The sequence below is a fragment of the Phyllostomus hastatus genome, unplaced genomic scaffold, assembly GCF_019186645.2.
Source record: "Phyllostomus hastatus isolate PE091 unplaced genomic scaffold, TTU_PhHast_1.1 phas_scaffold_182, whole genome shotgun sequence".
NCBI classification, from domain to species: Eukaryota; Metazoa; Chordata; class Mammalia; order Chiroptera; family Phyllostomidae; genus Phyllostomus; species Phyllostomus hastatus.
The window spans coordinates 28,896,807-28,915,023 of NW_025334013.1; the positions used below are offsets into that span (position 1 = coordinate 28,896,807).

General features: G+C 44.6%; 1 protein-coding gene and 1 pseudogene across 1 annotated transcript; one reads left to right on the top strand and one right to left on the bottom strand.

The window, feature by feature from the left end:
* Nucleotides 1-6,872: 6,872 nt before the first annotated feature.
* On the top strand, nucleotides 6,873-7,820 carry LOC123832200 (olfactory receptor 2A12-like). Its single transcript, XM_045859757.1, has one exon. The coding sequence runs from the start codon at nucleotides 6,873-6,875 to the stop codon at nucleotides 7,818-7,820; it is 948 nt and encodes a 315-aa protein (XP_045715713.1).
* Nucleotides 7,821-13,859: 6,039 nt separating this feature from the next.
* On the bottom strand, nucleotides 13,860-16,637 carry LOC123832088 (annotated as a pseudogene).
* Between the last annotated feature and the right edge of the window lie 1,580 nt (nucleotides 16,638-18,217).

An 18,217-nucleotide genomic window follows, 5' to 3' on the forward strand; every position in this document is an offset into this window, starting at 1 on the left:
AAAGTGGGAATAGAGGGAGCATTCCTCAACATAATAAAGGCCATATATGAGAGACCTACAGTCAACATCATACTCAATGGGAAAAACTTAAAGCTTTCCCACTAAAGATCAAGAAGAAGACAAGGATGCCTGTTTTCATCACTGCTATTCAACATAGTACTGGAAGTCCTAGCCACAGCCATTGGACAAGAAAAAGAAATAAAAGGCATCCAAATTGCAAAGAAGGAAGTAAAATTGTCATTGTTTGAAGATGACATGAAGGTGTACATAGAAAATCCTATAGGCTCCACCAAGAAACTACTCAACCTAATAAGTGAATTTGACAAAACAGCTGGATACAAAGTCAATACTCAGAAATCAAAACCATTTTTGTACACCAACAATGAAATATTAGAAACAGAAATCAGGAAAAAAAATCCCATTTGATATAGCAACAAGAAAAATAAAGTAGCTAAAAATAAACCTAGCCAAGGAGGTAAAAGACCTGTACTTAGAAAACTATACAACACTGAAGAAAGAAATTTAAAAAGCCACAAACAAATAGAAGCATGTATCATGCCCATGGATGGCAAGAAGTAACATCATCAAAATGGCCATACTACCCAAAGCGATTCATAGGTTTAATGCAATCCCTATTAAACTACCAATGACATATTTCACAGATATAAAAGAAACATTTCAGAAATTTATATGGAACCATAAACAACCCTGAATAGCTGCAGAAATTTTAAGAAAGAACAAAGCAGGAGGGATCACAATAAGTGATATCAAACTGTATTACAAGGCCACTGTAATCAAAACAGCCTGGTACTGTCATAAAAACAGACACATCGACCAGTGGAACAGAATGGGGAGTCCAGAATAAAAACCCAAGTCTCTATAGTCAATTAATATTTGACAAAGGGAGAAGAATCATAAAATGGAGTAAAAATAGCCTCTTCAACAAATGGTGTTGGGAGATATGCACAGCTACATGCAAAAAAAAATGAACCTTGATCACCAACTTACACCATACACAAAAACCAAATCAAGGTGGATAAAAGACTTAAATATAAGTCATGATACCATAAAAGACCTAGAGGAAAACATCAGCGGGAAAATCTCAGACATTCCACCCAGCAACATCTTCATTGATATGTCCTGTAAAGCAAGGGACATAAAGGAAATAATCAACACATGGGACCTCATCAAATTAAAAGGCTCTGCATGGCTAAAGAAAACAGCATTAAAATGAAAAGAGAACCAACTATATGGGAAAACATATTTACCAATGATACCTTGCACAAAGGTTTGATCTCCATAATATATAAAGAACTCACATGACTACACTCCAGCAAGAAAAACAACCCATTAAAAAATAGGCAAAAGACTTGAACAGACATTTCTTTAAACAGGACATAGAGAGGACCCAGAGATATATGAAAAGATGCTCAACATCACTAGCCATCAGAGAGACGCAAATTAAAACCACAATGAGATACTACCTCACATGCGTCAGAATGGCCATCATAAACAAATCAACACACAAGTGTTGGAGAGGGTGTATAGAAAAGGGAACCCTAGTACACTCCCTTTTCCTCTTTATTTATTTATTTATAGATGTGCACTCCCCTCTTGAACATGAAATTTCTGCTTCAGATCCCAAGGATGCCAGATTCAGAGGGCCACCCTTTTTTAGGATGTTCCCTCTCACTTGCCTGAGACATGTGTGGCTGGGAAGGAGCCCTCCACTGTGGACCCACGTATCGGGGCTCCAGTCCCTTCTATACAGTGTTCTCTCTCCCTCCCCATCCCAGAGGAGAACTAGACTGACCCTAAACACTGCTCACTTATTCCTGTCAGTATAGGGCCTACCATTGACTGAGCTCCCTTCCACCATAGATAGCAGGACCTGTGCTAATCACCTCACATGCACCTTCTTCACCTTGGAAGCATTGTTTTTTGTTCTAAGTATGAAACTTAGGCTCAGAGAGGGAAAGTCATTTGCTAAGGTCACAGAGAGAGGAGGTAGTTAGAACGAGCATTCAACCACCAGTCTGTCTGGCCTCTTGTTTTTCTTTTCTGCATTGCCCAACCAATAGTGGCTCTGTGTCTTGAGGGTTTCAGAACCTAAGCCTGGGGAAGGGAAAGATGCAGAGCACCAACAGAAAATCAAGAGAGGAAACACATCAAAATCCATGATTAGACTGTGCAACATCTACTTCCTGTGCCCTGGGTAGGGCTACCCTGGTCAGGTAGTTACCCAGCTCACAGCCCCCATTACCAGAGGACCATATAATGTCCAAACTCAGACACATTTTGAGAGTGAAGGGGAGTGTTTCAAATAATTGCAGGAGTTAATTAATCTGCACCAGGAACAAAGCAGAACTGTTCCATGGGAAGTAGGATATGAGATCACCCTAGTCGATTCCATTCTTGGCTGTCCTACTGTCTCCCCACAGGTGGGCCAACACTGTGGCTTATACTTGTCACACCTAAAAATCTGAGTTGCCTGAGCAAATGTGCTACATCTCCAGGGACCTGAGCAGTCACAGTGTCATGCTCTGTAACAGCATCCAGTCCTGCTCAGCTGCTGGCTCATTCAACTTCATGCTCCAGCTATACCAACAGGACTTCTTTGGACTTTGCCTTGAGTACCTGTCCTTTAAGGTTACTTCCTGTTTCCAAGACCTGTCTCAGTTACTAGCACTCATCCAGTTCTTCCCCTCAGGGCCCATCTAGTGGTCCAAGCTCTATTCCTGCACACAGACACCCTTTGACCCATAGTATCACTTAACCTGGATTTCTCATCACTACCTCTACCAAAGTAAAAGCATTCCCCATAGGCCCTAAGTTCCTCAGTGCCCAAACTGAACTTCTCCTTGCATTCAACTTGACCTTTGTGACCACACCTTCAGAAATTAAATTCTTCCTTACTGGACTGGACTGACCCTTAGTGGGCCAGTGCCTCCCACCATGAGGCAGGCTCTACCCAGTGAGCTCTGCCCAGCAGCAGTTAATGAGGCTAGCCAGGCTCCTGCCTTTCTCTCTTCAAATTCCAGAAGGACTCAAGGAAGTACTTAGTTCAGGAAAATGTCCTCCAAATGGGTCTGAGGACAACTGCACATCTGCCCTCCTGTACATTTGACCACCTGGCTTCTACACCCAGCCTTATAGACATTCCTCATACTGATTGTCCCCACCCTATAAACCAGTGCTACACCTTGGCCACAGAGATGCTGCAGTAGAACTATTTGTACCCTAACAGATCTAGGATGAAATTCAGATGACACAATGTGTCTGTTATGTGGTGAGAACAAGCCGCTTACTTCTCTGAAACACTCTGTGCCTCCTGATTTATCAGATCCCTTACTGACCTTGTTGTGAGGTTAATCACATTCTGAGTAGTGCCTGGCATAGCATCTGATACAAATAATTGTTCAATAGTAGGTAGTTACTGCTGTAGTGATAGGCTTGGGAGCATTTATACCATAATGAGGTGTATAACCTTGGATAGTAGTTTTCCATAAATCATAGTTCTGAGGACACTGGTAAATAATGGCACCATTTATATCATCTATAGTCATGCCTTAGTTTTATTGACTCAGTGTACAGCCTTGGATAAAATGCTTAAGGACATAAACAACACACACAAGTGCTTTGAAAGGAAACAAAGCACATCTTAGCATTATCACTATGTCACACAGAGATGGCAGCTCAGACATAGGACTCCTCCTTCCTCTAGTCACAGTGGGAAGAAACTCTAGTCCCCAAATGGAAACTTCACAAGGATGCCCATCTCATTTGCTCCAGGGGCGATGCCTGAAATATCTTGAGAGCATTAATTTCCTGGCGGTGCCTTTCATCTTCACAGAGGCACTGTGCTGCATTTAGCAGCATGGACAGGGAATCCTCAGGGCTTTTCAGGCATTAGAAATCTACTCTCCTACTCCATTCTGACAGAAGACTTTCCCTGGTCTACCAGCTGGAAATCCCTCTTTCAGGGCCACTCTCAGGAGAGGAACACATCTCCCCTGCACGGCCACTGTGCTAAGGAGCAGGGGTGCACTGCTTTCTACCAAATCACCCAAGACCAACAGAAACCAAGCTGATGCTGCCACAGGAGTAAAAAAGGTGAGTCAAGAAGAAGAGGGTGCTGGTCATTTGTAGGTGGAACTGAGGGAAGGTCTAGGGGAGTTTTCTTCCCTGGCTTCCCCAAGAATGGGCTGAGGACCCCCACCCTAGTCTCTCCCATTCACTGGGAGAGGGGAGACGGGTGCGTCTGCCTGCACTGAACAGGAGTGGGATCTCCAGTACCCTTTCCAGACTTGCACACACCCTTCTCAGGAGCACCCTCCCACCCCTGGTGGGCTCCTGATGAGGCATCTTCTCTGTTCTTCTCTACTAGAATTAGAGAGGCTGTGAAGGGACAGGAAGGCTAGGGCAGATGGAGAAAGGAGGGTGGATGTATGAATATGGCATTTTCCTGGTGTGAGGTTTTGCTTAATCGTTGTTTTCATGGGTGCCTTTGAGAGAGGCAGTAGACATGGTTGGTAAGATCCCGGCAGGTCTATGCAGCCAGAAACCCAAGAGTTCGGCCTGGTCCTGCAACATAAAGCTTAGTGGAAAGCAGAACAGAATTTGGTGCTAAAGCAGAGAAAACTAGCACTAGGCCATAGCTCCACAAGCAGTCTTTCAATCCCTACTAGATCCTGTGGAGAGATCTAAATAGGACAGCCTCTGCCTACCATGTGGCTGGGAGGGAAGGTAATACAAGATTAGGCTGGTGGGTAAGGAGGAAACCCCAATATGGGTGCCAGGAAGATACTGGGATGAGCAGAAACAGAGAGATTATGGAAGGTGTTTGAGCAGATAAATCCTTAAGGGAAGGGAGGTGGAGATAGTGAGTGGCAGATACTGAGAGAGTCAGGCAGCTTAAAAGGTCTTCCACTCAGAGAGGAGGCCAGCCCCGATACCCAGACTGGGATCTTTCTGTGATTGTGCTGTTAGCATCATGGCTCTGCTGTCTCAGAGGTCTTGGGGAGTCCCACAGACTTGAAAAGTTGTTAGAAATGCCTTCAATTCCAGTCTAAGGAGGCATGGGAAGGGCATGAGAGATGAAACAGTACCTGCTGATGGGTGCACCAGGGAGGGAGGCCACTGAAAAAGTCCAGGGTGGGGGTGTGAACTGGTGGATGGGAGGCTGCGAACAGCCCTTATCATCCTGGTCAGGGTTTGCCATTTGCACTGCTCACCAGCACTGATTTTTTCAGAGTTTTTCCTCTCAATATCTAATACTCTGAGCATCCCTAGTTCTCCTCTTCCCTTCACAAGCACTTCTGATCTGGGACATTTTTCTCCTTCATCCAACTCTTGATGTTCTCTAAAGCTCAGCACAAAAAGATCACACTACCCTCTTTTGCCCATGCAGCCTCAGGCAACTTTTCCATCTTCCAGACCTTCACCATCATCCTGCAACACCAGTCCCCAAAGTCATGTTTTTAACCCTGTCCTCTGGAACCTCAGAAAATGCCACAACGGCTCCTCTCCCCTCATTCCACTCTTCCTTCCACTCATCTTCCCATTACCCAAATTGCTACCACTTACTGAGGAATCTTGGTAAACCACATGATTTTCATGCACTCTCCACTATGGAGGAGGCATTACAGATGGCAAACACCAGACTCTGAGAGGCTAAGTGACTGGGGAGTAGGTAAAAAGGCTGCAAGACTCAGGTGTGTTGACCTGAATCTGCACTGAATCTCTCTATTTTCCTACACTCTGGTCTCACGTCTCCATCTCCAAAGCAAGTCTCCCACCAACACAGTCCTGATCAGCAGACAGCTCAGCTCCCCATGGTGCTCATGGTAACTGCTGCGATCATAGATGTCCAGCCTGGCATCAAAATAGCAGAGCCAGAAGGATCCTTTGCAGTGGTCAAGTCCAACAGCTTCACTTCAAAATAGGGCTGTTAAGTTTGCAGAGGGTTACCTATGGAGTTACCCAAGATTGTACAGCTAAATTAGGTCAGGATCAGAATCAGAGCTCTGCTCTTCTGATTTCCAGACTTCTTCCACTCATACTAACCCCCTTTTTGTATCAAAATGTCTCGACATACAGAATTTCATTTGCTCCTCACTATTACTCTGTGCCACAGATGTTTCACCTCAATGTAACGGACAGGGAGACTGTAGCCCATGGAGGTGAAGGGACTTGCCCAAAGTCACATAGCTGGGTAAGTGAACACTGTGGGACATTTAGGAAGGGCTACAGGTAGCATTTTGGGGAGCAGTCACCCTCTCTGCTGCTTAGGGCTGTGAGGTCTCCTCTCTGCTTCCCAGCCTGTCTGCTATTCTGTCATCAATGCAATGCCTCCCCTTTTTTTCTCTACAGCTTCAGCTCCCTTGGGATTTTGAGTTACCACTTCACCAGTTCTGGCTTGAGAGTATCCCAAGCACCTACAGCCCACTCACACAGGCTCTCAGTGTCACCATTTTAAATCCTCAGCAGGAGTGTGTTTGGGGTAAGTGTACAACCTTGGTACAATTTGACAGGGGCCAGGGTTGGCTGGGTGCCCTGTTACAAACATGGCTACCAGATGCCTTGCCTTCTCTGGGTGAGAATAGTGTCCAGAAAAAGGGCCTGTGGGCCGTCGGATAGCCTATATTCTATTACAGGTGTCACTCCAGATCTCCTGACTTACTCCCCAGTGCCAGAGCTGCCCTAGCTTCCTTTCCATTTTCATCCAACTCAACAAAGGTTTGTCCACCTCTGTGCAACTTTCTGTGCAAGGTGCTGTGTGTGTGACTCAGCTTCTGTCAATTGTGTCCTCCCTCCCACAAGGCCAAGGACAGAACCAGGAAGTCCTGTTTGTCTTTAATAAGCAGATCATCATGCAGAGTCTTGGCAAGAAGAACCACAGCTCTGTGTCTGAGTTCCTTCTCCTTGGCTTCTCCAGTGAGTTGCATGTCAGAACCGCCCTGTTCACTTTCTTCCTCCTTCTCTACATCATCACCCTTCTGGGCAATGGACTCATCATCACCCTGATCTACCTGGATTCACACCTCCACACACCCATGTACTTCTTCCTCAGCATCCTCTCCTTGGTGGACATAAGCTATGTCACCACCACTGTGCCCCAAATGTTGGTTAATATGGTGTGTCCAAGGAGGATGATCTCCTGGGGAGCTTGTGTAGCCCAGATGTTCATTTTCTTGGTCCTGGGTATTGCTGAGTGTGTCCTCTATGCCGTTATGGCCTACGACAGGTATGTGGCCATTTGCTTCCCCCTCCACTATACCCTACTCATGAGCCGTGCCATTTGTATCAAGATGGTCACAGTCTGTTGGCTCATCACCATAGCTGGGGCTCTTATCTACAGTATCTTCACCATGCGTCTGCCTTATTGTGGTCCCTACAAGATAAACCACTTCTTTTGTGAGGTCCCTGCTGTCCTGAAGCTGGCCTGTGCAGACACCTCCTTCAATGACCAGTTGGATTTCGTCTTGGGTTTCATCCTTCTTTTGGTGCCACTGTCCCTCATCCTGGCCTCTTATGTCCGCACCTTTGCCTCCATCTTGAGGATCTGCTCATCCCAGGGGAGGTTCAAGTCCTTCTACACCTGTATTACCCATGTCACTGTGGTCACCATGTTCTATGGACCATGCATGATCATGTACATGAGACCTGGCTCCTGGTTCGACCCAGAGCGGGACAAGAAGTTAGCCCTGTTCTACAACGTTGTCTCTGCCTTCCTCAACCCCATCATCTGCAGCCTCTGGAACAAGGATGTAAAGGGAGCCTTTCTGAAGGTATTTGGTGGTAGAGGGAAAGCTCAGTGACCCAGGATGTTTCAGAGTTGTCATGAGTCCTGAGCAGACTATATGGGTCTCGTGTGGTTTCATAAAAACACATCAGTTTGCATCAACCTGAGGCTTCCTGGGGTTGTGAGCCAGTGAGAGAGGGTGTGGCCACCCGTAAACTGAAGGTCTCCCCATTGGTTGGAATATTTTCAGCAGCTACCACCCAATGACTCAGTTAAGTATTGAAAGCAAAGAAATTTTACTATAAAAACTATATCCTGCCATATGGCTCAAGGTCATTGCTTTATTGCTCTTCCTGGGTTCTTTCCTCACCTTTATAAGTTCATGTCAATGCAATGTCATCACAGCCAAATGTTCAACATGTACATGTTCTTTTCCACAGTTTAAAGGATTTAGGGATGGAAATGACATAAAGAGTATGTAGGTTGTGCAGAAAGACAGCCATGCACTTACAAATAGTATTTAGTATTGCCCTTTGCATTAGATGCTCTAAAGTCTAAGCTTCAATTATTTTAGACACAGCTGTATAACAGTATAGCTAATAATTGATCTTGTCTGGACTCAAGTTGTGAAACTGGCTGTGTCCTGGTTTTACATTTTAAATTTCACTTTGATTTTGAGAAAATAAATATATATTTCATAGAATAAAAATATGTGTTTATATATATCTGTATATCATTATATATTACCTATATGCATATATGTCTCTCTCCACAGAAGAGACACATAGAGATTATAGAAAATTTTATAATAAAGACTCCATTTTTCCATCCAAAATGAACACTTAGTAATATTTTGCTATATTTAGTCTTTTTTAAAGGATTAAATCATTACAGAGAAAACTGAAATGTTCTTTGAATATTCTCAACTCCCCCGAATCAATCATTGATTTAACTGAAGTTTATTCAGTGTATTTTTCAGTTTTTGCTGCACACAATCATATGGATAAATGATATAATGAATGATTCTTGCATAAATTTATTTTTTTAATGCTGGCATGATATCAATATCACATTTCTAACATCTACCTACTTGAGAATTATAGGCCTAGTGTGTTCCCTTTGAATACACCACATTATAGTTATCTGCTATTGAACATTCCTTTATTCCCAATTCTTCACTATTTATTTATGTACTTTTAATGTATTTTATTGATTATGCTATTACAGTTGTCCCATTTCCCCCTTCTCTCCCCTCCACCCTGTACCCCCTCTTCCACCCACGTTCCCCCCTTTAGTTCATGTCCATGTGTCATACTTATGAGTTCTTTAGCTTCTACATTTCCCGTACTATTCTTGCCCTCCCCCTATCTATTTCCAACCTACATTCTATGCTACTTATTCTGTATACCTTTTCCCCCTCTCTCCTCCTCCCACTCCCCTGCTGCTAGCACTCCATGTGCCCTCCATTTCTGTGGTTCTGTTCCTGTTCTAGTTGTTTACTTAGTTTCTTTTGGTTTTGCTTTAGGTGTGGTTGTTCATAATTGTGAGTTTGCTGTCCTTTTACTATACATGTCTTTTCTTTATCTTCTTTTCTTAGATAAGTCCCTTTAGCATTTCATAAAATAAGGGCTTGGTGATGATGAACTCCTTTAACTTGACCTAATCTGAAAAGCACTTTATCTTCCCTTCCATTCTAAATGAGAGCTTTGCTGGATAGAGCAATCTGGGATGTAGGTCCTTGTCTTTCATGACTTGGAATATTTCTTTCCAGCCCCTTCTTGCCTGTAAGGTCTCTTTGGAGAAATCAGCTGACAGTCTGATGGGAACTCCTTTGTAGGTTACTGTCCCCTTATATCTTGCTGCTTCTAGGATTCTCTCCTTCGTTTTTACCTTGGCTAATGTAATTATGATGTGCCTTGGTGTGTTTCTTCTTGGGTCCAACTTCTTTGGGGCTCTCTGAGCTTCTTGGATTTCTTGGAAGACCGTTCCTTTTGCCAGATTGGGGAAGTTCTCCTTTATTATTTGTTCAAATACGTGCTCAATCTGTTGCTTTTCTCCTTCCCATTCTGGTACCCCTATAATTCAGATGTTAGAACATTTAAAGGTGTCCTGGATGCTCTTAAGCTTTTCCTCGATTTTTTGAATTCTTATTTCATCATGCTTTCCTGCTTGGTTGATTCTATCTTCCTTCTGGTCCACTGTATTGTTTTGAGACTCAGATTCCTTCCTTTCACTATTGGCTCTCCTCTGCGTATCTCATCTCTTTTATGGTAACCTGCATCCTTTCATCTAAATTGCGCCCAAAATCATCCAATTCCATGAGCTTTCTGATCACCAGTGTTTTGAACTGTGCATCTGATAGATTGGCTATTTCTTAGTCACTCAAAAGGATGAGTCCTGGGGCACTGATCTGTTCTGTTGGAAACATGTCTTATGTCTTTCCCTGTGTCTCCTTTTTTTTCTTTTCAGTCTGGTTGCTCTTGTTAGGGTGGGGAGCGGAGCCTTAGGTGTTCACCGGGGCTGGACACCCCGGTCGCTAGATTGTGACGTTAACGTGGGGGTGGGGGCGGGGGCGGGAGCAGGAGGGAACAATGGCGGTAGTTCCATTCTCCTGGGCTCAGACCCTTCTTTGGGATCCTGGGCTGTGAGCTCTGCCCTGGTCCACAAGCGTTGTCTCATTGGTTCCGCCAGCCGCAGCTTGCATACTCAGGGATCACCACTGCGTTCTTGTGCCCTGGATGGCTGTTGCGCCGATTTCGCGCCAAATTTTCCCCAACCTCCGGGCGTCACTGACCCGCGCCAGCCCCGCACCCACCCGGCTCGTCGTCTCCTACCAGTCTCTATGTACGGGTCTATTTCAACTTCTTAGCTGTCCAACTTCCATTCAGATAAATTCTCTATCAGTTCTGAGTGATATTCCATCTGTAAATTATTGTTGTTCTAATCTTGGTTGTGCAAGGAGGTAAGGTGCGTCCACCTATTCCCCCATCTTGCCGGAAGTCCAATTCTTCACTATTTAAATAATTCTGCAATGACGTCTTTGGACATTTCTCTGTATAGAAGTATTTTTCCAGGATTGATGGATATGTGGACTTTGTATATTATAAAACCAACGTATTTAAATTTACCAGATACTCCTGAATTGTTCTTTGAAGTAGTTATACCCTCTACACCTTTCATTCCCATCAACACTTGATGTTGTTCATGTATCTCAAACATCTTAATGTTCTTAGGTATTGCATAGATGGAAAGTGGCAACATTGCTTTTTGTTTCATTAGTAATTCCCTACTTGCTAGTGAATGTAACATCTTTTCATGAGATTGTTGATAGCATTGTGAATTGAGTGTAGGCGGTTCTGAAGTCAGACTTCTGTGTTCTTTTTTTTTCAATTCTTGAATTTATTGGGGGTGACACTGGTTAACAAAATTATACAGGTTTCAGGTGTGTGTACAAGTCTATAATACATCACCTGTACACTGTATTGTGTGTTGGTGAACACACAATAGTCAAGTGTACACCCACCACTATTTATCATCCTTAGACAGACTTCTGTGTTTTTCCCAGCTCTACCTACCCTTTACTAGCTCAGTGGTGATGAGCAAGTTACATCACTTCTCAGTGTTTCAGTTTCCTCTCTGGTAATGGAGAGAAAATACTATGCAGTGCAGAGTTGTTGGAAAGATTAAATAAGATAATAATGTGCTGAATTTATAATAACAGCATTCATCATGGTGAATAACAAATGATGTGCTCAATCATATAAGACGTTGTTTTCCCTTTCTTGATTTGTAGTTTGTTAAATATATTTCGGGTATTAATTCTTTATCTATTACATGCATTGAACATGTTATATCTTCTTTTAGTTTATTATTTGCTTTCTTTATTGCAAAAGTCAGAGGCAAACAAAAAGAAGAAAATGACAATCATTCATTACCTCTGACCTAGAGATAAGTACTGTTAACATTTTAGTCTCTATATTTCAGGTTTCACAAATTTTCATTGCTTTAATTAATATTTTTGAAGCTATAATATAATTCTTAAATTACTATTTGTTTTCATAATTTTTAAAATTGAATTATTCAGTATGTATTCTTCTGTAACTCAAATTAATAAGTCAACAATAGGTTTTGACATGTATCTATGTTGATTTGGTTTTACTGCTGAAGAACATTCTTTCCACTTTCTTGTGATAAACAGACTAAAACAACAACTTAATAAATGGAATTCAAATGGCTTATGAATTTTTTCTTTAGAATTTTTCCTAAGTGAACATAGGTCAAAAATTTCACTGATCTCATTAATTCATGAAGGAACCAGTAAGATATTAGGACTGGTTCAAGAAAGAATTTGACTTACAGAAATTTATGTTTTCTACTGAACATTTGCATTGTAATGAATATGAATCATGCACATTACTGTGGACAGGAATCTTTTGCATAGCTATCAGTTTTCTATACCTTCACAGCTACACCTGCAGAGCTGTAACACATCCTAGTCCATGAAAGGTCATTTAAAGGAGTACACCCCTATAAAGTCAGATAATCCTTGGAGCATCTGCTAGACAATACCAAGAGGACACCAAGAAATCTCTTCTGCCTTTTTGCAAGTCTTAGATGATGTTTTTTGGACAACACCCACCCTTTCTATCTTCAATAATCTTCAAAGATTATTCCTAATCACAAAACACAACAGGATGAATAAAAAAGAAATCCACAGATGTTTGCCCCATGGAGAATCTTCACAACAGTATAGTTAAAGAGACAATTCTAAATGTAGCAAAGGAGGGGCTAAAGGACAGATTTTCTTTAAAGAGCTAATGACAGTCAGCATTGTTTTGAAAAGCAACAATGGAAAGGTGCTAAAGGAAAACAGCTAATTCATGTACATTTTTTTTGCCAAAATAAGATTATTTTAAAAGTCATTTGAAAGTCACTAAGACGCTATGGATGTAGATTTCAAATTCATATTCTGTCCAAACCCCACCAATGGTCTCTGTTATGCCAAAAGTTGATTTCTTTGGTAATTCCTATTTTTAGCTTCCTGGAGAAAAGATATTTTTGCATAGCCTCCTTCTCCTCCTCTCCACCCCCCTTCCTCTCCCACTCTGCTTTTCCTCCTCCTTTCTCCTCCTCCTCTCCTTCTCCTCCTTCTTCTCCTTCTTCTCTTCCTCCTTACCCTCCTCCTCCTCCACCTTCTTCTTCTTCTTCTTCTTCTCCTTCTGCTTCTCCTTCTACTTCTTCTTCTTCTCCTTCTCCTTCTCCTTCTCCTTCTCCTTCTCCTTCTCCTTCTCCTTCTCCTTCTCCTTCTCCTTCTCCTTCTTCTTCTTCTTCTTCTTCTTCTTCTTCTTCTTCTTCTTCTTCTTCCCCTTTCTATGAGCAGAGCTTTAATTCCAGGGAATACAGTGTTTGATGGAGATCAGTATTAAAAAATCATGACAGATCTAATATGTTCAACAAAGTGGAGGGGGAACTTGGGGTCTCAACAAAGGGGAAAGAAGGGAGAGAAACATCAATGTGAAAGAGAAACATCTATCAGTTCCCTCTCAAACACAGCCCAACCTGGGACCAAACCCACAACCCAGGCATGTGCCCTGATCAGAAACCAAATCTTTTCCTTTGAAGGACAAGGACCAACCAACTGAGCCACACTGATCACAGCAAGGATTGGATCTTTATGGGCACTATATTCAGATGCCAGAGATCTGAGAAGACTGTAGAATATGTACCCTAGAAAGCCTCTTAACATTTCACTCAAGCTGACCTTTTTATAAGGAGAAGAATAGAGGAGGTAAGCGGGCCAGGAAAATGTTCATCAGTTCAGAGTTGCAGTCTGACAGCAATTTTCCTAGTATTCCCTTATCTGCTGGTCAACAACTCTTTGTCTGGATCACCACGTTCCCTCCCTGGAACACAATGGCTCACATACCATCCTGACCCACTTGCAGACATCCTGGGGTACAAAGGCTATATTGCTTGCTGACCTCCTGGAGCCATGGAGGTAATGTATTTGAGTTCCTGGTTCAACAGTTTTCCACATGCATTCATCACTTACACTTATCAACTATAACTACAGCTGAAATCTTTAACTCCTGACTTCCCTTATCAAAAGTAGCATTCAGGGGTACAGTCTTACACGAATTTGTTCTGCTTTTGCAGTGTGAATACTAATCACTGGTCCTCCTGTTATACTCACACAGGATACAGCTCTTCTCCTGGACCAAGTTCTTGGAAGGAGGCTCTGTAAACCTGTGCAGTTTTAATGTTGACAGCACTGCCATAAATTACTGAAAGTGGTTTCATCCTTCACAGTCCTTTAATTCTGTCACACAGAATGGCACTAGGTGAATGTCATCATCTTGTCTCTCAAATTCACCAAGAAGTTGATGTGTAAGTTTTTGTGACTACTGCCCCTCCTCACTGAAGCCACCTGAGGTGCATGTCCAGCCTTCCACAGAGTGTGGTTGGAAGATGATTTTATGGAGTTCATGATCAAGGGGATCTGAGTTTTGGTGTTGGTTCCATTACCATGGGTCAAGCAGCTGGATCCATTCATTACCTGTGTGCCTCAGGAACACAATGTGGCAAGGGGTGGCATCACCACACCCCAAAACGGAGATAAAGCCATCCTCTGGGGAAGTCCCTGCAGCTGTCTTTGCTGAACATACAGAAAGTCCTGGGGTCCCACTTGTTGAACAGACTGACCTCTGAGAAATCTGGCTGTTTCTTCCAGAAGCAGGTGCACTCAGATGAGGTGCCCTGTGCACTACGTCCCAGGGAGGCAGTCCTCCACGTAATTCTGTACTCAGCAAATATCAGTAAAGAATGAAGATAAATCAAGACATTTACAGAATAACAAAATTATGAAAACTTGTCACCAGCAGGACAAGACACTTATGAAGTGAGGACTTTGGAGGAAGGAAGTAAATAAGATGGAAGGTCTGAAAGGCAAGAAAAGCAAATATGGACTTGGGCAAGTGCAAATGAGCACTGCCTCTGAAAAGAATACAGACAATATCTCAGGGGGTGAATGATATGTTAAAATATTAAAAAATGATAACATTGATGTCAGGGGTGGAATAATTGGAAAAATATTCTAAAGTTCTTATATATTATCTTGGAGACCCTTCTCCACTTTCTTCACCCTCAAACATCAATTCATCTTTCAGGAGTTATCTCAAATATTGCCTCCTCTGTGAACCCTTCCCCACATCCCTCAGAGAAAAGAAGGAGTCAGGGGGACCCTCCTCCAGGTGGCTACATAGTTGTGTGTAAACCCTGCCCCATGCACTAGCCACAACTACATCCATCTCCTTCCCTCCCAGTCCCCCACCAGCATGGGCATGGGCAGGGGCAGGACCAAGTTTTGTTCATCCTTTTGTCTCCAGTCATTAGTGACCTTGATACACCACTGACACGTTTGAGAATTTGTAGAATCATACAGTAGGTTAGAGAAACCATGGCCCACACAGAGAAGAACAGAGGAGCAATCCTGGAGGGCTCTCATAAAGGGGGAGATGACTGGCAGGCATGGGTGTGCCAAGGAGGAGCTGCTGAGGGTGGGACAGCAGGAGTCTTCCAGACAGCAGGCTGTGGCAGAGCATCCTGGCCATGTGGAGTCAGGGCTGTCTGGGGATATACAGGTGGCTGGGCTGCAGGAGAGTGCAGGGGCGAGACAGGAGAGGAGGCTGGAGACTTGGGCAGAGTCAGCTCAGGGGGCTTTGATGGCAAGACAGAAAAGCTGCAACTGAACTGTGCAGACAGGAACCGACGAAGGTTCTGGAGCAGGGGAGGAACGAGGTCAGAGCTGCATATTAGAGGGATGATTCTACCACCTGTGGGAACCCTTGTTTCCTACAGAGCCTAGTTGTTGGACTTGGGCCCTGGCACTTGAGAAGGGAGGTGGATCTCAGACCAGGAGTCCCTGAGTTCTCAGGCTGGGCAGCCAGGGAGAGCGGGTTTCAGGCTGGGCCAAGGGAAGGCTGGGAAGGGAACAGCCCTCCAGAGCTGTGAGGAGACCCTCAAGGTAGGAGGTTCCCTGTGGGGCAGGCAAAGGCCTCCAGCTCTGAGGGTCTCAGAGGGGACCTCCATCACATTTAGCTGCACTGGACCCCACAAAGTCTTTAGCTGCTTTTGAGTGAAAAAAGGCCTGTGTAGCCCCTTGAGGGCTGCAGGGGACTCCCTGCTGGGTCAGGATCAGGAGAGGAGGACAGGGACCCAGAGAGAGACCAGTCATCATGGAGAAAGTACTGAGCCCTCACTGTGGCTACAGGAGAAGCCAGTAAAAAGGAGATGGGAGGGACTTTATCTGGGGAGTGTGGGGTACAGTGAGACTCCAGAACTCTGGCTGTGACTTCCTGCCATCCTTCTGTACCCAAGAGGAGGGTAGTATGAGCAGGGGCGGCCTCCTGTCACAGAAGCCAGGCTCTTGGGCTCAGCTCTCAGAGGCCTCTCCCCACTGTGATTCTCTCCTTCTTGGCCAAGCCCCAGCTTGGGTCCTGCAGGGACACACTGGGACAAGTTCCAAGTGTAACTCCAGTCCCCCTGGGCCAGCTGTACTGTCTTCTCACAAAGGATGAACCCTGAAGTTTCTTCTGCCATCCAGGCTGGGCTGAAGCCCTCCCTGCCCTTTGGCCAGAAACATCAAGAAAGGGGAATGCAAAGTTTCTGCTGCTGCCTCACTGTCGCAGAATGGCAGAATGCAAGTTCTTCCTGTTAGCTCTCAAGTCCTCAGAGCTACAGTCCTTGGGGAGTGAAGTGACTCAGCAGGAACCTGGCCCCTTCTCTCCTGCTTGAGAAGAGCTTCTCACCAAGTGATCTGAAGTGCCAGACAGAACACACCCTCCAGGGCTGATACCTGAGATGCCACTGAGCAGTTAAAGGCCATCATGGGCATCGTGCTTTATAAGATACATATTAAAATGTCCCCATATCCCACATTCAATATAATTTCTCTATCACCATATGACTATACAGCACGTTGTATATTATATACCTTATGTATGAGTTTTATGAGTTGTGATTGACTAACTGATAAAATGTTATATTAATAGTCATTTAAATATTTACTAGTTTTTAATTTGTGGAATCTCTATTTTTGAGCCTACAATCTTTTCTTTCAGGTCTCCAACATGTCTGTAGACCAGGAAAGCTCAAGGACCATAAATATTTTGCCTAGAATTTCTAACTATTGAAAGAGCCCTGGGCATGATGCCTGGCAAGGGAAGAGAACAATTTCATGGTCTTCAACCTCCTACACCTCCCTCCCAGGGTGCTTCATTGTCTTCCTGGAGATTGAAGAGCAGATGAGAAAAAAACATCCGTCAGGGCCCAGTGGAAGCCCCATAACCAGCCCCCCAAGATTGGCACTCCACCCCCAGCTGAGTCTTCCACCCCAGCCCAGCATGGGCCTTCACAAGGGCATGGCTTGAGCATCCTTGGGAAGTGAGCTGCCACAGTGGGAGTCTGCTGTTTTCTCCCTGGGCCAGAGGTGACTTGAGGAGCTGTTCTGGCTAGGGTCCTGGGAATGGCCCCCTGAGTCTGAGGGAGCCTTGCCAAAACCCTCTTCCCTACAGGATTACAAGCTCAGGACACCAACAGCCCCCATTCGGGGGAGAAAGCGAGGCTACTGGCTGCCTTCCACGTAGGGTCTTGCAGGGACTACAGGTGCAGCCCTGCTGGCTTTGCAGTTCCCACTACTGGTCTCCTGCATGTCTGTCTGTCTGTCTATCTGTCTGTCTGTCTCTCCCTCCCCATCTCTCTCTTCCTCTGCCTCTTTCCCAATGTCTATGTGACTGTGTTCAGGGCTGCCTGTCTCTGCCTCTCTTCCTCTATGTCCATCTATCCCTTTCTCTTCCTCTGGGTCTGTCCCGCCTCTGTCTCTGCCTCCCCTTTGTCTTGCTTTCCATTCATCTCCATTTGTCTCTTTCTGCTTCTGTTTCTCTGCCTCCAAGTTTGTGCCCCACGCCTCCCCTGCTTTTTCAGTCTCTGCCTCCTCTGAGTGGGTCTCAGCTCACTCTTTGCCTTTCTCCCACTTGCCTTCTGTTTATTGCTCCTTTTGCCTCTGGATTCGCCTGTGGCAGGTTCCTGTCTAACCATCCCCGCTTCTCTCTCCTCAGCCCATTGCCATTTCTTTGATCCACAAGGCTTTCCCTCTTGCTGTGTTTCTCTGGGGTTCTCCTTGAACCTGGATCCCTGCCCATCCCTCCTCACCTTCCCACTCCCTCTGCCTCCACCAGAACTCTCTTACTACCTTCCCTTGTCCGCCACCACCTGTCTTCTTGCTCTTGGCCTCTCTGCCAGCTCTTTGGTGGCCCAGGACACTGGACTTTCCCCCTCCAGCCCCCCCACACCACACTCCTTGCCTGATGGCCTCTGTCTCTCTTTCTGTCTGGTCTCTGCCAGTTCCTTACTGGTCCAGTTGCCCTTCTCAGCCCTCCCGTGTCTCCCTCCCACAGCTCTGGCTCATCGTCCACA